Source organism: Hippopotamus amphibius, chromosome 17, assembly GCF_030028045.1.
Source record: "Hippopotamus amphibius kiboko isolate mHipAmp2 chromosome 17, mHipAmp2.hap2, whole genome shotgun sequence".
Lineage (NCBI taxonomy): Eukaryota > Metazoa > Chordata > Mammalia > Artiodactyla > Hippopotamidae > Hippopotamus > Hippopotamus amphibius.
Genome location: NC_080202.1, coordinates 19,199,116 through 19,222,581, shown reverse-complemented (window position 1 = coordinate 19,222,581; position 23,466 = coordinate 19,199,116). Strand labels below are relative to the sequence as shown.

General features: G+C 46.6%; 2 protein-coding genes across 2 annotated transcripts in view; one reads left to right on the top strand and one right to left on the bottom strand.

The window, feature by feature from the left end:
* ASIC2 (acid sensing ion channel subunit 2) overlaps positions 1-23,466 on the top strand; it is a 1,082,326-nt gene that overhangs the window by 524,151 nt on the left and 534,709 nt on the right. The window lies entirely within an intron of this gene.
* Positions 10,542-14,498, bottom strand: LOC130840230 (potassium voltage-gated channel subfamily H member 5-like). Its single transcript, XM_057715534.1, is given in 3 exon segments — positions 10,542-10,577; positions 12,560-13,520; positions 13,522-14,498. Coding segments are annotated over 3 exon segments (1,878 nt in total). The 5' UTR covers positions 14,403-14,498.

Here is a 23,466-nt window from a genome sequence, read left to right as displayed (position 1 = left end):
GCCCTTGCTGGGAAGATGACATTTAGCACCTAAAGAATGAGAAGGAACTTTAACGTGAGGAAATAGGAACATCCTGTAACAGGCCACAGGAACTGAAAATGTAAAGACTCCAAGGCAGGACTAAATCTGACACAGTCAGGAGCCCCACAGGGGCTGGGGAAGAATGAACAAGAGAGGGAGAAGAAGGAGGCAGAGGCCAGATTATGCGAGGCTCGGAAGGCCCGGGAAGAAACATGGATTTTATGCCAAGGGCAACATAGGATTCTGCAGAGGGAGGTGGCAGGGTAATGATTTCCACCTTTCATGGATCAACCTGAGTGTTAACATGGATTGTGCGGAGACAAGAGTTGGAGCAGGGAGGCCAGTTGGGAATCTTTTTCACATCCCAATAATTTTCTAAGGGGTGTCTTGACTCACTTCGCTGTGAGTTGTGGATACAGTGGGTTCCCCTGGGTGGTAGAGGTGGTCTGAGGGAAGCACACCCAGGAACTCTGAAGCACCTGGGAGAATGTTCCAAAAAGATAGACTGCCTGTCTATGAAAATATTTAGGAAGCCGCATCTAATAAGGCCCTGAGGGTTACCTGGTGAGCCAGGGCTGGGAACGACCTTTCTCCCCGTCAGCAGCTCATCGGGAGCCTTGCACGCTTGCTGGGTTCTCCTGAGACTAGCGTGGCAGGACCGAGGCGTGGCTCACGGTGGCATCCAGGCTGGGGTGGGGGATGGGTGAGGGATGCACTCCACGCTCGGCCGTGCTGCTTCCCCGGTGACACAGGCTGACAGCACACCCTCTACGCCCAAGAAGACATTTGCGGAGGGGCTGGGCAGGTTGTGTATTGATTCCTCACTTTGTCAGAGGATTTGAGGCAGCTTCCAAGAAATACGTGTAATAAAATAAAAAGGTGTGACAACTATGTCAGGACGAAGGAAAATACAAATCAGATCAAAGATCAAGACCAGCGGGCAGAAGAGAAAACCAAAATGCAGGTTATAATATCCCATGTGGTTGCCATCACCAAGAAGGTGGGAAAGCCCATGTATTTGCTGATTCCTGCTGCGTCATTTACAGTCCCCCAGCATGATACTGTTTGCCAGAGTCAAGCCAACCCTTGGGCCTTTCTTGCCAGCCCGGTGTTGATCTCCACGCACCTAGTGCCGGCGCCCACGATAAGGGCCCCTCTCTCCCTGCCTGCCTCTGAGATGATCTCAGACACAGGGTTTCTCCTTCTCGGAACGGGGAGGAAAAAGTGCAGCTGGTATTCACAATTTCCTACTCAATTGCTTTGTTCTGGGCTTGGTTTCGCTTAAGGATCTCCCCATCAGCTCTGAATCCCTTCGCATGACTAAAGTCAAAACGCTAACAAGTAAGGCAGAGGCAACTAAGACCTGAGATTCTGGTCCCGTAGCACCAGGGGAAGGCAGCTAACTTCCGGGGCCAGAGGTCCTAGGCGTGGATCTGGGCCAGGATGAAGCTAACACGGGGGCACGTGGATGAAAGTGAGCCGGTGGTGGCCAGCCGGGCTCTTGCTTGGGTTCAGGGTTAAATGTCCATCAACCCAGACCAGAGCACTCCATACCCAGCCCGGTCTCAGACCACTTTGGGCAAATCACTTCCCTTCTCCTCCTTCCCCAGCCAAATGGGATTAGCTAGTGTATGAGAAAGGGGTAGACTCTAGGCTGGGAGGGTGGGAGCTACAGCCCACAAAGGAAAGAGATGCTGCGGATGACGGCTGATGGCCAGAAAACTCGCGTCTGGCTGGGGCAACCTCATACGCACCCTCTTTCTGCCCTTTCCCTCCCTCCCACCTCTGTTAGCCCACCAACCCGTTGTGCCTCTGCCCCATCTTTGTCTTTAGGCCGCTGGTGTCTCTGTCTCGGGTCCTTCCGGCCGGGCACTTCCGGTTGGTGTCCCCTCTCTGGATCAGCACCCTTAGGCTCTCAGAATCTTTCTCTTGTGAACTGTCTTCACGAGCAGCCCAGGCAGGAGGGGTCACTCATACGTCCAGGCTCCTCCACCTGCCCCTACGCAACCATCCACCCCCAACCCAAGATCTGGCTCAGGTGGCTCATCTGTCGGTCAGCCCAGTAGACTGGTCCAGGTACAACATTTGCCTCACCTGTGCCAGTGGACAGGGCACCTCCCTCAGCTGAACCTGGTGGGAGTGACAGGTCTCCAGCACGAGAGAAAGCCTGGGGTCCTGCAGTAGGGTGGCCAGTTCCTCCCAGCGTGCCTGGACTTTCCCAGTTTTAAAACTAGAAGTCCCAGGTCCTGGGAACTCCTCCGGTCTTGGGTAAACTGGATGGCTGGTCATCTTACAAGAGAACTGGACTTAGAATATAAGAACCAGCTTCAGTCGCGGCTCTGCTCCGTACTACCTGTAACCATTGGCAACACACATCCCCCTCTCTCTAAACTGACAATTGTAATCCCTTCCCTGCCTACCTCGCAGGGCTGTTCTAAAGGGTCACATCAGATAATGATGGTGAAAGTGCTTAGCGAACACTAAAGCACTGGACAGATGTAAAGGGGGTTTTATTACCCAGTGTTTATGACCTGGAGGCCAGAGTATTAGTGATTTCAATTAATCAAATAAATGGAAAAATAAATTGGTTTTATGGAAACAGATTCCTACACCTTGCCAAGGGTTCAGGGCCAGGGCAAGGAAAAGGAAAGAATCCAAAGGCTCACAGCTCTGGCTGAGCTAAACCCAAACACAGGCTTGCCTAAGCCCACCCACTGATCCAGGAGCCCAGAACATGCCTGTCTGGGACCTGCCTGCAAGCTCAGCCCCAGGATGTGGTCTTGTCAAGATCCCTTCCCAGTCACAGAGAAATCAAATGCAGTTTGCTCAATTGTCCATGCTGTAGTTGAATAAAACTGGCAAATGTCAGGCGAGCATCATTTCTGTGATTTACATAGGGCTTCCCAAGCTGCTAGAGTGCTCACCTTTGAACACTGGTGTGTTCAGTGCTCTGGGCTTTGTGATATTCTGGGTGCATTCAGGAGGAGGCAGGAGGATGTGGAAACCTGAACATCTCTAAGAGAGTCAGCCCTCAATCCCTTGGAGGTTCTACTATTGAGATTGTCCTTGACACTGATGCAAAGTCCCAGCTGAAACTGGACAGGCACTGTCCCGAAGCTTGAGTCCTGAGGCTTAGAGTTGTTATGGATGTAGCTGTGATAAGTTGGTTTCCTTCTTTTGTACTCGAAGGAAGATTGTGGTCAGGGAATAAAATCAAACTTGGTTGGAGAGATGGATAGCTCGGTGCCCCCACTGAAGGAGGTGTCTTCTAGCTGGGGAGACACCAGAGAAGCAGAGAAACAGCTGCCCATAAAGAGTTTGAATATAGGACTGTCTATTGCACAGTAAGAAATAGGGCCATTCTTGCCCAAGTGGACTTAGCAGGGTAAGTGACAATCTCACCAATAATTTAGAAATAAGCTTTGCTGGGGACAGTTTGGAATGCAGATCATCTGTCCCTGTATAATTAAGACTAGATGGTCCCCAGTTCTGGCTTATGAGTTATGGAATTTAAGGCACTGTGAACCCAGTAAAGAAAAACAACCACAACAAGGCTAAAAGCCTCTCTGTCCCCACCAGCTCAGCTAATCATTGAGACAGACCACCGAAAAAGTAGGTTTGCCTGATGTAGGTCAAGCCAGTGCTGGCCTGGGTCTTTTCAGTTAGGCTTGCAGAAGTCACTCATGTCCCTGTCCTCTCTCCGTATGGGAAGTGGGGTGACAGCCAGACAACCCTCGCTCCGCCCCTTTCATTGTGAGTTTGTCTGCTGTTGCTTTTCCCTTTGAAAAGCCAGCAGTAGTAAGAAGGAAAGGAATTTGCCTAGATTAAAGTAAGTGTCCAGCGCTCTTTAAAGTGATGGAAGTTTTTAAAATTGGAGAATGTTCTTAAGCTTTGCCTCTTTATTTTACAGAGGAGAAAAACAAAGCTTGGAGTGTGTATGGGGTGTGAGGGTAGAGACCAAGCACTTTCTTTTTTTTTTTTGGCTGCATTGGGTCTTCTTTGCTGTGCACAGGCTTTCTCTAGTTGTGGTGAGTGGGGCTACTCTTCATTGCAGTGCGTGGGCTTCTCACTGCGATGGCTTCTCTTGTTGCAGAGCGTAGGCTCTAGGGCACACAGGCTTCAGTAGTTGTGGCTTGCAGGCTCTAGAGCGCGGGCTCAGTAGTTGTGGCCCAAGGGCTTAGTTGCTCCACAGCATGTGGGATCTTCCTGGCCCAGAGATCACACCTTTGTCCCCTGCATTGGTAGGCAGATTCTTAACCACTGCATCACCAGGGAAGTCTCAAGCACATTTTTTAGAAAACAAAGATCAAATTCAGAGGATTCTGACTCTGTGAAATCATACCACATATTTATTGAATACTTACAATGGACAAGTTTGCTCAGTATTCCCTTATTTAATCCTGTGACAACTTATGAGGCTGTTACTATTATTATCTTCATTTGCAGATAGGAAAACCAAGGCACAGAGAGGTTAAGTAACTTGCTCAAGGTCACACAGCTGGCAGACTAAGCTGAGAGTAAACCACAAGTGGCAGACAACATGCTTGCTCTTATGCACTCACTTCTCAGCTCTCCTTCCTCTTGGCTGTGCATATCTCAGAACCTGTAGCTTTTTGGAAAGTTACTTATTCATAGACTGAGTCTGGATCTTTTGCTCATTTTTTAAAAAAGTATCCATTAATTCATTTGTCTATAACTATTTATTGAGCATCTACTATATACCAGGTTCTGTGGGTTGCAAATAAGTAACACCCAGTTTCTACCCTACAGGAGCTCACGATCTATTGATACCCCTCCTCTAGGTGGCAGTCTTCTATTTTGTAAATTGTGTTAGTCTTCTGTTGTCACAAATTAAAACAAACTCAGTGCTTAAAGCTACACCCACTTATTAGCTCCCAGTTCTGTAGGTCAGAAGCCCGAGTGGCCTTGTCTGGGCTCTTTGTTTAGAGTTTCACAAGTCTGAAGTCAAAGCATCAGCTGGCCTGGCCTCTTACCTGGAGTCTCTGGGGGGAAAATCTGCTTCCAGGATCATTCAGGTTGTTGGGGATATAGGTGCTATTATTCACCCTGTTTTATAGAGAAGGAAACTGATGCCCAGAGAGGTTGATACCTTCCCCAGGGCCACACTGGTGGAATTGATGTAATCCCAGCTTGAGTCTGTCAAACTCAAAAAGCAAGGGCTCCCTCCCTTCTCAGCAGCTCTGGGGATGGTGCTTATGGATAGTGAGTAATAAACACCCCTCCCCCACCCACCATGTCACTGCTGCTAGTACCAAGAACACTGGAACGCACTGACTTCTTATCGAGGGCTCACTTAACCCTCAAGAGCATTCTGTGATATAGGGACCATTATTGTTCCCATTTTCTAGTTGAAGAAATTGAGGCACCATAAGCTTACATAAGTTACCCAAAGTCACCCAGCTGGATGGAAGTACAGTAGGATTCAAAGTGAGGCAGTCTGGCTCCAGAGCCTACACGCCCTGTGCCATCCTGCTTTTTCTGCCAGAAATTAAGAAGAAAAAGAAATGAAAGATGCAAACCTTGCCCAGGAAGGAATAAGGGTGCCCACTCTATGCTGGGCACGTACCGTGGGCTCCATATAGCTCAGTACACTTAATACGTATATTTACAACAAGCCTAGGTATGGACAGTGGCTTGCCTGAGGCTGCAGAGCTGTAAAGTGCTAGAACCGGGATTTGAGCAGGGTTCTCTCTAAAGCCTGGCCTCTTTCCATTCACCAAAGACACACAGAGGTACACATGCAAGGGATCAGAGAACATGATCCAGTGGTGACCTGGCATGCACCACAGCTTGGGGCAGAATGAGAGCCTCAAAGTTGAAGGGAGCCTGAAAGTTGAAGGGTGTGGGCCCCGGCCAGGTCAGTCTAGGTGGACTCCTAGGAGGAGGTGAGAGAGAAGCCAAGTGAGTGAGGAGGTGAGTTTGGAGCTCCTTGGATGGTTTGGTTTTGACCAGGAACTATGTCCCGGTTTTTTTGGGTTTTTTTTTTGTGTGTGTGTGTTTTTGAAAACATACTCACGCCGGATTGCTATAAATAAATGATGGGCTCTGTTTCTAAATCGGCTTTTATTTCCATGTGCTAACAACTAATTACTGGCTCACTTGGCAGGCAGTCCCTCTCTGAGTCTGCAGAGCCATTAGTGTGGCAGCCCCTACTCTCTTGGCATGCATGTTTAAAGAGCCCCTTGCCTCCCTCTTTGAAGGGGGACCCTGCTTACTGGTGGCCTGCCCCTCTCCCCATGAGTCTACAGAGCCCAGAGCAGCTTGACTCCTTCATTTGAAATACAGCTTTTATGGAAAAAAGCAAGGCAGGTGTGAATTTAGAGCCCCATTCAGACCCTGTGATCCCTGGGAGCCCCTGGGTTAAATTTATTTTTATAGAATTTTTGCAGTTAGCTCTGCCCAGCTGCCAAGTGCTGCCAGCAGATGAGAGAGGAGATGTGAGATTCTCTTAGGACAGAGGACAAGCCAAGGTAGGCTTGAATCCCTTTTCAAAGTGCCATCATGATACAAATTATAAGCTTATCGTCAAGCTTCCTTCTTCACCTTTCAATTAGGAGGGTTGCCTCCTGACAAAAACACTTCCTGAGTATTATTATTTGTATCTAAAGGTAGTGAAATATTGTTTTTTTAATACCATAATGTGCATTTCTCAGGGCTTCCCAATCCAGACTATTTCCCAATCTACCTATTTGTAGAATTACAATGACATCCTATGGCACTTGTGGAACTTTTCCTGTGTTGTGTACTTTATGTGAATTATCTCATTTAATCCTCACAAAAGCTCTGGGGGTTTGGCGCTATCTGAATCTCCATCTTGAGGTATAGAAGGGAACAGTGATAAATGACCCGCTAGGTAGTGGAAAAGCCAGGTCCCAACCATGGCCACCCTGCCTTCAGATTCTGCTCTCAACCGTGATGCTCTGTTGGTAGAATGGGCTGGCATACTGAGGTCTGTGTGCAGCCTCTTTTCCATCCTATGAGAAAATTGACATGCATGGAGGAAATGCCTGGTCACATAGCCAACCACCGACAGAACTAGGACTAAAATCCACATTCTTTGTACTCTACCGAAGCAGCCTGTTTCCATTTCCTATTGGCCAAGTGCCCTTGGACAAACTACTAGTTTCCTCATCTATGAAATAGACATATTAACACATACCTTGTAAATCTGAAACAAAGATGAGAAGGGACAGCACCCAAACTAGCAGTCTGGACACAATACATAGACTGTTCTTTCTTCCTTCCTCCAAAGCAAAGCTTCTGAAATAGAGAAGAACCGGATCTATTGACCATCCCAGAAGATCTTTGTGAAGATATATACAATCTGTGTAACTGACAATAGATTAATATCCATGAAAAATAAAGTATTCCTGTAAATTAGTGACTCTCAACTGAGGGTGGCTTGGGAATGCCTGGAGACATACTTGCCACAACTGGGGTGCAAGCGGAGGATTTGCTGTTGGCAAAGAAGAGGCCAGGGAGGTTGCTAAAGATCCTGAAATACCAAACAGTCCCTGACAAGAAAGAATCATCTGGTCCAAAATGTCAATAGTGCTGCTGTTAAGAAACCCTGCTATCAATCAACATGAAAAAAGATCAACAATTCAATAGGAAAATGGACAAAGGATCTGGAGAGGTAAGATAAAGAAGTAGAAACACAAATGGTCAATAAGCATGACACTACACCCTTCCTTACTCGTTGTCAGGGGAAAGAATGCAATTTAAAGCAAAAATAAGGCACCGCTTTCCAGCATCGAGTGAAGAAGAATCATGAAGTCTGAGTGTACCAAGTGCTGGTTGGGCTGTAGAGCAATGGGAACTCATGGCTAATGCAGGTACAACCACTTTGGAGAACAATTTGGCAATGTCTGATTACATTGAAAATAATCAAAACCAAAGGGAGCAATTCCACCCTGGAGAACTCCTGCTCCAGGTGCAGGGGGAAAAGTGTGAACAAGAAAGTTAATGGCGGGCTTCCTAGGTGGCGCAGTGGTTAAGAATCCGCCTGCCAATACAGGGGACACGGGCTTGAACCCTGGGCCGGGAAGATCCCACATGCCACGGAGCAACTAAGCCCGTGTGCCACAGCTATTGAGCCCATGTGCTACAACTTCTGAAGCCCAAGTGCCCAGAGCCCATGCTCCGCAACAAGAGAAGCCACTGCAATGAGGAGCCTATGCACCACAGTGAAGAATAGCCCTGCTCGCTGCAAATAGAGAAAGCCCGTGTGCGGCAACGAAGACCCAATGCAGCCAATAAATAAATAAATTTATTAAAAAAAAAGTTAATGACAGCATTCTAGTAGTGAAAGCTTAGAAACAGCAGTCCATCAAAGGGGGAGAGATGATGAAATAAACAGTGTACCAACAAAACGAGGACAGGAAAAGTTACAATGGATCCTGAAGACAGTATTTATGCTTATGTAAAGCTTTAAAACCAGCAAGCCAAACTATTGATGAAGCTGATGTTTACCATCGCACATGTACTATGAACATGAAATCTAGCACGACATCTATCAATATCCGTTTCAGGATGGTGCTTATGACTGGGGAAGGAAGGTAGGCGGGGAGTACCATCTAGGAGAGTCACGGAGGGCTTCTGTTATATTTATCATGTCTCATTTCCTAGGCTGGGTGGTGGGTGTTTGTTCTCTTATGCTCTGTATCTTTTGTATATTTATAATATAAAATCAAATGAAATGCCACAGAAAATAGCAGGATCTCATAAATAATCTAGTGGCCTCATTTAACCCAGGGTGGAGCACGTATCCGAGAGAGGGGTGTTGAGGGGGAGAATCTGCTAACCTTCTTACTCCAAATCCCTTTTGTGATCCTGGCTTTTCCATGAAAATACGTGCCATGAAGCCCATACTTCACCTTCATGATGACTTATCTGGCCCCTCTGAAGACTGGTATCTGTGTGTTTTGGGAAGTCCTCAGTTTCAGACTCGGAAAGCAAATTTATCTCTCTGGAAGAACTAAGATATAGGATCCAAGGTCATTCCCATGGTCACCTTCAAGATCTGAGGTTTTTGCTTTTTATTTTTTATGTCCACCCAGCACACATCTGAATGGCTACGTTCATATGAAGGAATTTGAACAAAACAGACAACATCCTCTTGTCTTCCAGATGTTCAAATTTTGTCCTGCCAAAGAAATTATTCATTTTCAAGGATCAGAACCCTCTCAGGACATGTAGAAGACTCTTAAAAGCATTTATAAAATGGGGATAAAGAGATTCTCTGCAACCTTCAAAACATTTCACACTCTGTATGATAAATTCATGAATTATCCTCAAAGGACAGATGTGTGTGGGCATCTTCTACTGACAGGAGCTGGGAAAGGGGCTATGGATGGGTTTAAGGCCTGACCACAGTCTTTAGGAGGCTTTCATTCATTCAACAAATATTTACTGAGCACCTACTAGGTAATAAGTATGCCCAGGGACTGGTCATTTTTCAGTGAGAAAGCAAAGTCCCTACGTGCAGGTCTCATTGGGATGGAAGAGAAAAACAATGCACAAGTAAACAAAACAACAACAAAAGGCAGAGTTTAGATAGTGCTAACTGCTAGAAAACTGCAGTAAGAGAGTATGTAGAGAGGGACTGGGGCCCCAACACCATCCCTGCCCTCCTGGACCATACACTCTAGTCGGGAATATCATAACGAGAAGATGCTCTGGATGGTCCAGCTGGAGGGATGACCCTGAGGTGCTGTAAACCACCTCCAAAAGAGGGGCACTCAGGCTTATTGGAACAGTGTACTACCCAGGGAAGACCAGGTTCGTGGGTTGAACACGGTAGGTGAGATGCATAGATAGAAAAACCTGGCCCAATGTTTTAGAGCTTCTCCCATCAAGAAGTGGAATTTCTTTTCCCACCCCTTGAATCTGGGCTGGCCTCATGACTTGCTTTGACCAATAGCATGTGGCAGAAGAGGCACTGGGTGAGTTCCAGACCCAAGGCTTGGAGAAGACCGGCAGCTCCTGTTTACACACTGCTGGAACCTTGAGACTGCTACGTTCTGAAGAAACCCAGTCTGTCCTCCTCAAGGATAAGCAGCCACAGTGGAGAGAGAAGGGCAACATGGAGGATGAGATGCCACTCCAGTCACCCAGCTGAGGCCCCAGACACAAGTGCAGAGCCATCCCAGGTGCCCTGACACGGACTTAGTCACCTACATTAAGCTGGACAAGACCAGCAGAAGAACCACCCAACCAGCCCATAGAATGATGAGAAACAGTAAGTTTCGAAGTGGTTATGTGGCAGTAAGTAACTAACACTGATGGTAACATTCAAAGACACATGTGCAGCAGTGGCATGATTCTCTAGGAGCAGTCAGTTCACAGAAAGTGCTCATCAGATTTGGAGTAAGAGAGACAGGTTCCGTTCCAATGCTGGGGCCCAGAAGAGTGACACAGGTGTCAAAGCCAAGCAGGCTTCTGAATGAGCCCCACCCTAAACTCTCCTTGTATGCACTGGTGGTCTGAGAATGGAGGCTTCAGGTCAGAGCCTTGCAGGTGTCCAGGACACAGGCCTGGAACAGTGGGCACAAGGCTTGAAGCAGCAAGACTCATTCCTGACTCCTCTCTCTGAGTCCTGATGGGCTTAGGCCTGGGTAGGATAGAGGCAAAGGAATTAGTCTTCAGTAGCACTGAGCAAAGTTAGGTCTCTCAGGAAACAGATCACATGTCCTACAAGATCAATACAAGGACACAAGAGCCAAGTACCCAAAGAGTGGGTCAGATGTTGGGAGCATCAGTTCGGAGAAGGGATGGATCACCCAGGAGACAAAGAGTGCAAGAATAAGGTGGACAGGCTTCAGGAGGCTAAAGGGGTGAAGATATGAGTGAATGAAGAGTTAGACTGCAACAAAGAAGTGGATGGGAATAATGGTGGAACATTTAGGAAAAAAGAAGCTGGTGGGAGAGAAGGAGAGGAGGCAAGATCCAGCTTGCCAGGGGAAGATGTTGGCTAAGGAAGAGCTCATATAGTTGTGAGCAGAAAATAAGGGCTAACTGTAAATGCTAAGAGAGGCAACTTTGCTTCTGGGTTGCGGCACATGAAAGCCACTCAGAGTTTTTGAGCAAAGAAATGATATGTACTTTAAAAATAAAGATTAAATGAATCAGGGCATGGATGGATGGATGGATGGATGGGTGGATGAATGGATGGATGGATGGATGAATGGATGGTTGGATGGGTGGATGGAGGGATGAATACACATCAGTTGGGACAGGCAGTTGCATGCTTTAAACATAAAGATATGGATGAAAGAATAAGTGGATTGATAGGTGCATGAATGGATGGATAGTTGAATACGTAACAATGAAGACATACAGATATGCACTTTAAAGATACAGATCCAATTGAGTACATGAATGGCTAAATGAATGGATGCATGCATGGATAGACACATGGGAAGATGGATGAATGGCTGACTATGCGGCAGAGAGAAGAGCCTGAGGAAGTCAATTAAGTCTCCTGGTGAGTAGCTTTGACACTTACATCCATCAATGCCGCTGCCCTCCCCTGCCCCACTCCCTGGGGGCCATCCCATCAGCCCAGTGCTGTGGGCTCACCTGAGTGCTGGTGAAATGGTTCAGGAGAATGTGTCATGAAGGTGACAGGAGCTCATTGATCACAGCCAGGCTCTAGCTCTTCTGGGAGCAGATCGCAATGGTGTGGATGAAGGCTGCAAGATGGGGAAACAAGACATGTCACACTTGTTTGTACATGTCTTTGGCAAAGGGCGCTCCTAACCACCTTGCCATATTGTTACAGGGTTGAGCACAATGCCAGGCACACAGTAAATGCTCAATGAAAGTTTGATGAGCTGGAAAGAAATTTCCTGAAGTTCCCTGGAGAGGCAAACAAACAAGCTGTTATAACTGATAGCATCCCCACCATCCCATCCTCTTGGAAGCCCTTGTTAGAGAGAAGGAGTCAGTTGAACAGTCCATAACCCAGCCTTCAAGGGAAGACATAAATTAGACCTCATCAGCTTTTAGGGAAATAAATTCTATGAAATGAGGCTGCCATTTGCCTTTTGTGATATAAATCAAGCTTCCCTTGGATCTTTTATGCCTACAGGCTGAGGTCCATATTCCTTAGCAAAATATGCACAGTCCCCGACTTTATGACCTCTAGCTTTAAAAATGTCCATGTGGTCCTTCACTTATTTTTTTTTTTTAAGGGACACTGATATTTATTTTACGACAATATTATAAACTCCAAGAATTAACTAATTATATTATAGAACAGTTTGTTTCTCCTCAATTCTGTTTTTCATTTTGCACTTAAATGATAAAGCTTCAGATCTTTACCCATGCACCCAAGGTTTTTATCCTTTCTTTAAAAAATAAACAAAATATAAAGAAAGGGGAAAAATTATGTCACTTTACATTGATGGGAATATACTACTACAAAACAACATCACTTTACCACTCCTCAACTAATAGGGTTGAAGGTATTAACCCTCTAGATGCTAATAAGTAGAAGTGGATCCAGACAACATACCCGTTCCCTTAGATTGCAAGTAAGAGTGAGATTCCTTGAGAACGAGTTTGCAAAAGCTGTATAAAAGTCCAGGACTTTAAGCAAGGCTTCTCGCTTGATGATGTGGAGGTCACAGTATGTCAGTGCTCGGACATTGGCACAAGCACGAGCAAGGGTGGTTTCCTTCCAGAAGATGTCTCCAAATACATCCCCTTTCCCTAAAATAGCCACCACCTCATCATCCTGGATGACTTCCAAGGATCCTGACACCACAAAGCAGAGGGCATCCACACTTTCTCCAGCATGGTAAATGAGGTCCCCAGGAGCACAGTGAATAGTCTGGAACTCTACTGCCAAGGCGCGCAGACACCCATTGCTGGCCAATCGAAAGGCAGGATGCTCATTAAAAACCTTCCGGTTTAGATGAACACAGATACCAGCTCTCATATCCTTGGGACAGACGGAGAGGACCTTTTCTGTGTCAATGCCTTTTGACATGGACCATGTTGAGACAATGTAATCCATGACTCGTTCACTAAGGCCTTTGGGGACCTGATAGAGTTTCAGAAAGTCCCGTACATTGTTCAGCATCTCATGGTACCGGTTGGTATTGGCATACATTTGCTGGAAAATTGTGGTAACATTTCCAAAAATAGTTGCATAAAGAAGAGAGCCAACCATCATCATGGCCACCGAAAACATCTTTTCCACATCTGTGGTAGGAGCCTCGTTTCCAAATCCTATGGTTGTAAGGCTTGTCATGGTAAAGTAGAGAGAGGACACATACAGTGAATCCTTGCTGGGTCCTCCTTCCCATATCCCTGCACTGGTATTGTATCAATACGGAGTCCCAATGCTCAAGGCCAGCTGGGAGAGCCAACTGTCTATTTGGATGGTGTTTGTGACTTCATCGATGACCTCATAGTCCCCCATGCTGTACCATATGCAGGCCAGCCAGTGAGCAACTAGTCCAAACACACACCAGGAGCACGAGGACCGCTGCTCCGTACTCCAGGTAATGGTCCAATTTCCTGGCCACACGGCCCAGTCGCAAGAGACGCACCACTTTTAAAGAACTGAAGAGACTGCTGATTCCCTCATCTACATTTTCAAAGGCATTGATGATGTCATAAGGTAAACAAGACAATAGATCAATCACAAACCAAGTTTTCAGATAGTTCATCCTTATCAACTTGGGGTCAGAAATGACCTCTCCACCAGGTCCCACAAAGGTTGTGTGAAAATTTAAAACAACGTCAACCAGAAAAATAACGTCCACCACACTGTCCAGCACCAGCCAGGCTATGTTGTTCTGCTTTGTTTTGAAGGAAACATTGTAAGGAACCACAATGGCGGTGTAGAAGGTAAGAATTAAAATCACCCAATCCCAAGTTGTTTTAAAAGCACAATAGTGTAAAATAATGTGTGGTGGCGTCTTTGGCGCTTCTTGCTTATACTGAGGAAGGATATCTGATCCCAGCTGAAGAACTTCAGCTAGTCTTGAATGTTTGTGGACCACCTCTGTTTTATTCATTGGCGTGAGCTGTTGCAAAACACTTCGACTATTTGTCAAAGCCCGGGTCAATTGGGCAAATTTCGTCCAACCTTTTGTTGAATCATCTTCTATTGGCTGTTTGAATAACGTAATATCCTTGAAAGTGCATAGGAACAAAACCACCTTTTCATGTTCATTTCTTATTGGTGCAATTTGCATATAAAACCAAACAGGGGTTCTGTTTTTCTTGTACAAAAGAACTTCGAAGCAGCTTGACTTGTAGTTGTCAAAAGTTTGCCTGACTTTCTCAATGGTTTTCTTGTCAGTCAATTCTCCATACATAAAGCTGCAAGTGCTACTTTTCTGCATGATGTCAGCTCGATGATACCCAGAGAGTTTGCAAAAACCGTCATTACTGTAAACTACAGGCCAATCCACAATCTGGGCATTTCCCAGTAAGAAACTCGATTCTCCTTAGGTCCCAAGACTGCCTCAGCCTCTGAGCAGAGTTAAGCCTGAAGGTTGAAGGTCTTCTGCACTGGTATCCAACACGGCTCCGATTTTGGGATCTTGGACAAATCAATTTTACATAGCCTCAGTTTCCTCATTTTTATTAATCTTGAACCCACTGCCATGTTTCATAGCTGCAGCCGGTGGTGAACAGGGGGCTGAAAGGAGAATCGGTCCTTCACTTATTGATTGCTACTTATGTGTGGGAGAATCTATCAGGCATTGGAACCCTAAGATGAAAGAGATACATTCCTTCCCCCTGAGAAGAATGTTATCTATTAGGAAGACAGATCCTTATACATGTGCTATACATTTTATGTAATCTATAGCTACCCATTATAGCACAATAACTAAAAAAGTAGGCACATGACCCAAGTAACCCAGAGAAGGAACGGATGAGTGATTAACTCTGCCTAAGCATTGGGGAAAGGTGTCATTATTTAAGATAATTCTGGAAGGTTAAGTGGAAGTTTCCCAAGCCAAAAAGAAGGGCAAAGGAAACTTCAGACAGAGGGAACAATCTTAGTTAAGACCCTTGGTTACAAGTTACAGAACTTGAAGTGAAATAGGGAATTTAACATCTGGAGACCTGCCCTGTTGGTTGCACAAGGCCCATGAGAGGATATATAAAAATGCTTTGTAAGCTACAAAGTTCTAGGCAAATACTGGGATTATTATAGAAGGTACTTGGTATCTGAGTGGCCAATTTGGCACAACTCAGTGGGAACAGTCCATAACACCTCCCTGGACCAAGACATGTTAATAGAGAGCCTACTGAAGTGAGTCTTAACTTGAGGATTCCTCTGGTACCCACTCGGATTTTGTTTGACCGTGAAAGGATGGATGGAGGGAATGGGCAAGGGGGGGGGGGGACCAAAGGGTGATGGTCACTGCTACCTGAAGAGTCATCAAAATGAAAATGAAATGGCTTGGTGGTTATTAAGCAAGCTAATGAAAAGAAGGATATATGAGTACCATTTGCAATTTTCAGGAATAAGACTCTGAAAATCAAAGCATTCATCAACAACGAAGTATCTATTATTTGTGAGAACCTGTGGTTAAGTAAAATGAGGGAGACAGAGGTGACAAAATGCATAGACCCTCCCCTCAAGGAGTCTGAGATTTGTAACAAAGGCTTACGATATGGTTGATAAGTGTCAGGTCCCAAGCCCAACTCCTGATTTCCACCCCCAAACTCATTCATCCATTTGTTTCCATCTAGGTAAATGGTGCTTCCATTCACCAGACTGCTCAGGCCCTAGTCTGAAATTCTGTTCCACTCTTTCCCTCCCCTCCTCCTGGCATCCAATCTATCAACAAGTCCTATCGGCGCTTCCTCCAAAGGAAATCCCAGTCCTGCCGTTCCTTAGACACCATCGTCTCTGCGTGGAATGTTATTTCCATGCTCTCCTTTTCACAGCCCAGCAGCCAGATAAACCTGTTCAAAATGCAAATCAGATTACGACATCTACTCTTCTCAGTACCCCACCCCACCCCACTAGAGCGTCAAGCTTAGACCCACATCTAGATTCTTTGCAGTGGTCCACCAAGGCTACCAAGCTCTGCATCATTTCACCCCTGCCTATTTTTTAACCATGGCCCTGGCCCTCATTCACTACCCTCCATCCACACTTGCTTTCTCCCCCACCAGACTCATTCCCACCCCCCAGGGTTTTGCCTTTGCCGTTTCCTCTGCCAGAATCACTCTTCCCTAGACCCGTATCAGGTCACTCTCTCACCACACGCAGACTCTGCTGAGAGATGCCTTCCCAGATGTTCTTGCTGAAGTAGCCACCTTTCCAGCCCCACTGCTCTCTCCTTATCCAACATTTTGTTTTTCCCCATAGGAATGACGTAGTGCACATGGTGGGTACAAAACAAATCATGTTTGAATGAATGCATGCAAGAGAAACACCACGGAAGGCGTACACATGCTTGCTGGGATTGAGTCCTGGAAGATGAATATGGTCTGACCAGATGAGTGAAGAACAGGACGTTCCAAGTAGAGGGAATACACAAACCAGGGCAAAAAGATGTGGAAGAATGCAACACGTCTATGGGAGTGGAGGCAACTCAGTTATAAGGCTCTTGGGCGCCCGTGAGAACATAGTGAGGTGCTAAGCAAGTCAGGTCATGGAGGGCTCTGTGCAGCACATGCAGGCCAGACCTCTAGCTGCAGGAAGGCATCTCACATCATGGGAGATTATTGCGAGGAGAGGTAGAGGAGCTCCGAGAGCGAGAGGTCACTGAGCCTAGAGCTGAAAGAACTTGGGGTTCAAGGTGGATCTTAACAGTTTGCAAACCTTGCCTCAAAGCCGCATGTAATTTCCCAGCTGCCCGCAACCCCTCCCAGGTCTATTTATGTCGGTCCCTCTCCTGGTTGATGACTTCGTTCTGTGTCTTTAGTTCAAACACCTCTGACAAAGAAATTTGATTGGCTCCTGTTTTCTCTGTTAAAAGAAACCACGCTTTAAAGGCCAGCTGGCAGCCAGGATGCTTCTTTCCTGAGTCGGATGCTCCTGCCTGATTCAATTAGCTGTGCCCTGGTTGGAAAGAAGGTCACGTGGCATGAACAAGGCTGCTTGGCCTCCCGGCCCCCTGCAGGGACCGCGGACAGGGCAGTTCCTTTAGTAGGGAAAGTGGGATCCACCACATCCCCAAGGCTGACCAGTATAGTACTGCCCCAAACACAAATAATCCTAAAACTAAACACAAAATAGGAATTGTTTCAAGTCTCGCAAGTATGTGTCCTGAGCTAGGCAGAGCTGCCAGGCATTCTCTACTTCGAGTTCCTCTTTTTGTGTAACCTATAAGGCTCCTGGCTGAGTGGCAAAGAGGCACAAAGGAAGCGAGCCCTGAGTGAGGACAGCCTCAGTTTACCCACAGGTAGGAGGGGGGAGGGCAGGATGACCCCAGTCAGTAAGGAGTAAGGACACTCCTGGCTACAAGAGAGAAGAAGCCCCCCACTGGCATGAATAGTCAGGACCCTCTGGAGATCACACAACAGGAAGTCCAGAGTTCAGCTGGGCCCAGGCTTAGTGACAAGCCGCCGTCATCTCGTCACCAGGGCCCAGGCTCTAGTTCTCTCTCTGCCCAGGGGTCAGCAGTCCTCAGTGCTGGTGTCAACCCCCTGTTATGTCCTCACTGAATCTCAGTTTGCCCACCTGTTAATGGGCATTCAAATATTTGTTCTGACTCTATAGTCATCTCACACCCACACGAAATAATGGAGGCAGAAGAGGTTCCCAGCCTGAGGAGGGTGATGGCTCATATGGTGGAGAAGCTTGATAGTTTTTTTTTTTTTTTTGGAAGCTTGTTATTATTAAGGAGAGAGTCAGACAAACACACAGACAGTGCCTGTAGACTCCGAGTGAAGATCAGGCCAGGGACGGAGGCTGGGGGTGGCTTGCTGGCACCTCAAGGTGTGAATGGTAGACTGTGCTGGTTCCCTCTGCCCCTTAGAGACATAAATGCCCTTCTCAACCCTAGGTTATTCCTATTTGCAGGAAGATACCAAATAACGAAGAAAAGAAATTAAGGAGACCCAAGCAGGATTTTGTACTTTTTGTGACTTTCCAGCAACCCAGGGACTGTGCTGGTGCCGCTGGCAGAGGTCTTTATCTCTGAGATTGAGGGCTCGATCTCCTTAAATCAGCATCCTAGAAACACCCTGGAGACGGTGCGGAAGCCAGCTTCAACCTGATCCATTGCAAACCGACCAGTGGATTAATGAAGCAGGGCAGGCCTCCTGAATGGAGATTTTAGTTTCTTAATGCTGAGGCTGTCTTCAAAAAATCTCAGTGAACTGGACTGCTGACTTGGCAATAGGGACACCTTAAAGTGAGAGGAAAAGGCAGGCTGAGACAAGGCGGAGCGACTCACGCGTCTCGGAGCACAGCGCATAATTCAGTTCAGCTTAGGTCCAAGTGACTGGGAGATGCTTCCGCGGACACATCTCCTGGCCTTGCCTGTCCGGGGGCTGAGCAGCATAGCTCCCAGGGTAAGGCAGGACCTTCTGCTGGGTGCTGCTGGTTCTGGCATCAGTTCTACAGCCCTGATTTGGACCTCCGCTGTCTAATCTGTTAAAGAATATTATGGTGCCAGGATTAGGGCTACCTGTCTGCAGCTACATGCAGGATTTCATTCTCGGAATGGTGACCATGGAAGAAAACCTCAGGTTCCCTCCGGCCAAAGCATCCAAGAGCTAAGACAGATGGCTTGGATGGGAGATCCTGGGTCCAAGGCCCTACCCATCTCATTTACCAGGTAAGGCCTTGGACCAGTCACCCTTCTCTATGGGCCTGGTGTCCCCCTGTTAAAAGCAATGGTGTTCCACTAGACGGTCTCTGATTTCCTTTCCAGTTTGGGCCCTCACTGGTTCTTTGATTGGGAACAGTGGCTACAGGATCAGATCTCTGTAAGGGCTTTTTCTCACTCAACCCATGGCTCTCCAGAATCACTCAGGAGCAGTCTTGGGGGTCCTGCACGCATATTGATAAAGAGCAGGGAAAGGTCAAAACTTGCCTTCAGCACTTAGTGAAAAGCACCAAGGGGATGTACTGGGGGGAGAGCTAGGAAGTGTGTTTTTGTAGATGCCTGGGATGTCGGAATCGGAAGGAGCCAGGATTGGGAATGTGGAAGCCTGGATCTAATTCCCAGTTCTGCTGCACAATTATCCTGTGAGCACTTCTTTTCAGGCTTCCGTGTCACCCAGCATAAGATGAGAAAAATAGAGTTTATCTACGTCACAGAGCTACTGGTTGGATTCGATTAGACAGGTGTGTGAAATGCTTGATACCGGGCACATACTGAGCAAATGCCCTTTCACTTCTCATCCCGTACTAATGGAAGCACCACTAGCTTCCAGCTTCTCACAAGACCTGAATTCTGGGAAGCAGGGAAGCCTCATCGTTTTAAGCAGCATTTTGAGCAGGGAGTTTATGCTTCCTGGGTGGGAGGGGCAGCTGGCTGCACAGTTGCAGTTCCTTTGGCTCCAGAGTTACCATCACCATTGCTCTCTCCCTGTAACAGCTCTTCCTAGAGCCCACTGGCCCAAGCCTGGTCTCAGACAAACCAGTCCCCTACAAAGCATCTGGGATGGGTGAGAGTATGCAAGGGAGTTGACTAAAACCTGAGTGAGGGCAGAGAATGAACCAAGAGGCCAACATTCAGTTTCTCCTCTGCTCTCAGCAGGAGATCCACATGCCCTTGGAGGCAACCACCCATCCCAGCTCCTAGGCCTGATACCTCCACCGCTCAACTTCTGGATCAATCCCAAGTAGATGTCACTGCCTCACCCATGAGCCACCTTATGAAATTTCAACCCCCCAGAGGCCAAGTTTAGAGAGCCCCATTCCTGGAGGTGACGCCCAAGGTTCACAAATGCCAGATCTGGTCTGAGAAACTCCTCTTCCCCCAGGCAGTTGGTACCAGGAAACATGTCTTCTTCCAGGCAAGACCCACCCTGACAGGGTGAGGCTGCCGTCTCCTGGTTGGCGGTGACCCTCCAGGACAGTAGCATTCCAGTTTCTATGCTAACACAGCAGTGGTATCAGCAGTCCTGGACAGTGGTCCTTCTGTCTGCTTTCTTCCTGGTCAGGGAAGACAGGGCAACTTGAGGGAAGATGGGAAATCTCTGGGACTCTGTGTATGTGTTCAGTCAATTAATAAGCATTCCTGGACTTCCTAGGTTGCACAGTGGTTAAGAATCCGCCTGCCAATGCAGGGGACATGGGTCCAATCCTTGCGCCAGGAAGATCCCACATGTCGTGGAGCAACTAAGCCCATGCGCCACAACTATTGAGCCCATGTGCTGCAACTACTGAAGCCTGTGCTCCTAGAGCCCGTGCTCCCCAACAAGAGAAGCCACTGCAATGAGGAGCCTATGCACCACGATAAGGAGTAGCCCCTGCTTGCCCCAACTAGGGAAAGTCCGTGTGCAGCAATGAAAACCCAATGCAGCCAATAAATAAGTAAGTAAATTTATTTTAAAAAAAATAAGCACCTCCTATAAACTAGGTCTGTGCTGGGCACTGCAAGGTGACAGATAAATAAGATGCAACCAAGAACTCTATTGGAGAAGATAGCATATGTGCAAAGATGGCTGTCTAGGGAAAAAAATGTGCTCTAAGAGCAGTTCAAATTTGGGAGTGCAAAGAAAGATGGGGAGGGCGTTTGGCCCAGGCAAGTTGGAAGGGTTGCACAAAGGGAGCTGAGTACTTAGAGAATGGTTCTGATTCTCCTGAGAATAACAACCACCCCTCTTTGATTCCCTAGAAAAAGATCGCTTAAACACCCTGGGTTGGAACAGCTGCCCTGCGATAAAACCCAGAGTCTGGCAAACAAGAAGCAAACTTCTAAAAGGAGTCCCAGGAATGTGACTCTAAATTCAGATCCAAGATTCTACGATCTTACTGGGGGACCACGTGTGCACACAGACCTGGGTCAAGGAATGTCAGTAACTCAACCAAGACCTGCATCTATTTCTAAAATGATCTGTACTTCTGGGAATAGTCCCAGAGGGAGATTGGTCATCGATTGCTAGGAAACCAGCAATCCCTGCTGGGCTTTCTGCTCCCCGCCACGTTTGCACATGTTTGTTTTCCCCAGGCTCCTGCCTACTCCCCTCTCTAAACACACACGCACACTCACCAGCATATGTTCCGCTCCCAACCCTAAGTCTTCCTGAATAAAAACACCAGCGCGTACAAGACAGTGGACGGTGTTGTGGCAAGTAGTGGCGCCCCAAATGATGCAGAGAGTGGAAGAAGAGCCCATGGGTTCCTACGTTTTGTTTCTGTTTAGTCTTCTGTTTCCATGGCTGATCATTAAAGCTAAGTGTTTGCCTTGATGACGACCCTTGGCAAATGAAAAGTGGGCTTGTCTTGCTACAGGTAGGAATGCGTTTTATAAATGTTGCATCACACGGTTGGGAACTAAGCTTAGTAAGCACTTTGAAGTGCTATCAGTTCTGTGTTAGACCAAAGCCTCTCTTTCACTGGTTTTTAAAACCCAAGTGTGACAAGCCAAGCACACATAGATGTGCATGGTTGTGTGCTTATTCCTTCAGGACCTCCTGCTGCAGTCAGAAGTAGATCTTTGGCCGTAACATATATGCGCACATACATACATTCTAATCTTGATACTCAAGGGTAGGGAAGTGGAAAGGATTATTATCAGTAAATGAGTGATTTTTAGTAAATTCATTTCTGAAATGACACCCATCATTATTAAGTGCTCTCTCATCCATAGCACTGTATTCAATATCCTACAACCCTGGAAGCAGCAAGGCTTGACCCCTGAAAATGTTGACGACCCTCTGATGTGTGTCAACTACCACATACAAAAGCAGCAGACCAGGGAGATGATCTGGTGTTTGGGAGGGACCACTGGGCTTAGGAATTACAAATCAGGTCCAAATTACAATTCTTCTGTATATTAGTTCTGTGACTTGAGATAGATATTTTCACTTATCTAAGCCTCAGTTTCTTCACTTCTAAAATAGAAATAATAGGACCTATGTTATAGGGTTATTCTGATGAGGACAACACAAGATAACTCATGTAAAGCCCCAGGCAGTGTGTCCTTACCCCAAAGGGGCTCGATGAATGTGAATTTCCGTTCCCTTCTTCTGCCCTCCATAGGGAACTCCTGGCAGCCTCTCTCGTTCCTATGTGACATCCATTGCTTTTTTCTCCTTGGGAGTACTTGCTAGGGCACAGTTAAAACTGCATTATAGACAACCTCTGATCCCCTTTGAGTTCTTTCTTCCAGCGTCTCGAGCCACAGACTCACACCTCTCTTTCCTCTAAACTTCTTGGCACTCTACCTTCCCAAGGTCTTGGGGACATTTGTGCCCAAGCCCTAGTTTTCCCCTTCCCTGAATATCACAAATGCTAATTTTTTTGTATCTAAAATTTGCTGTCAAATGTATTTAATCAACTCAGAAGTCCTTTGGGGCCTTACTTGGTTCCAAAGTCATGGTTTCCCTTAGTCACTTCCTCTACTGTCTGAAAAAGAACTTGGTCTCCGAGGTGATTTCACTTTCTCTGATGTGAAAAGGACGTCAACATTACACAAATGGTGTGCTTGTGATCGATCTGTTTTCTTTTCTTTGAGGGTTTCTGTGAAAAATGGGTTCAGGTTTTATTTTTAGCAAATTGATGATTCCTTCTGCCTGCACACATGTCCACCTGTCTGTCTGTGAGCACAGCCACCTCAAGCCCAAGGAAAGCTTTCTTTGCCTTGCCTAGACAGGTCTATTCATCTTAAGAGCTTCATGCTGAGGAAATGGTTTAAGGTCTTTGGTAATTGAAAAATGGCCATCTAGGACTATGATCTTCAGCTGTCATATTTTCTGCACATGAAGCCATTTGAGTTATTTATAGTCAGCATCCTGAGTTGGAATTTTACTGAAGGATTCACTAGTTTCCATGCTGTCTTATGTTCTCTTGCCTTTGTTTGTGTTATTCTCTCTCCCAAAATATCATTTCTCATTCATTCATTCATTGGATCAAAAATATTGATGACATACCTATCCTAGGGAAGGTGCCAGGCTGAGTGTTGGGAATCACTGATGGGCAAAACCAAATTCTGTTCCTTAGATGTTATCTTAAGAACAATAAAAATCATTGAACCATTTAAGGAAGGGCACTGGATATGATTAGATGATTAGATGGGAAGGAGCATTTTTGACAGCAGAGTGGGGAATAGATTGACGAGGACAGGTGTGAGTGTGCTTTTTTGACCATGATGGAAAAATTGGCACTGGACTAGCCCTCTGCCATAAATAACTATAAAACTGGACTGAATACGTAAGCAAGCTGCTTTCCGGCAGTGGCAATGGGCGACACAGGATCATGACCCCTGAAAAAAGAGAAAATCGTGAGTTGAGATCTCATTGTCTCCAGTTCTCCATCTAGGG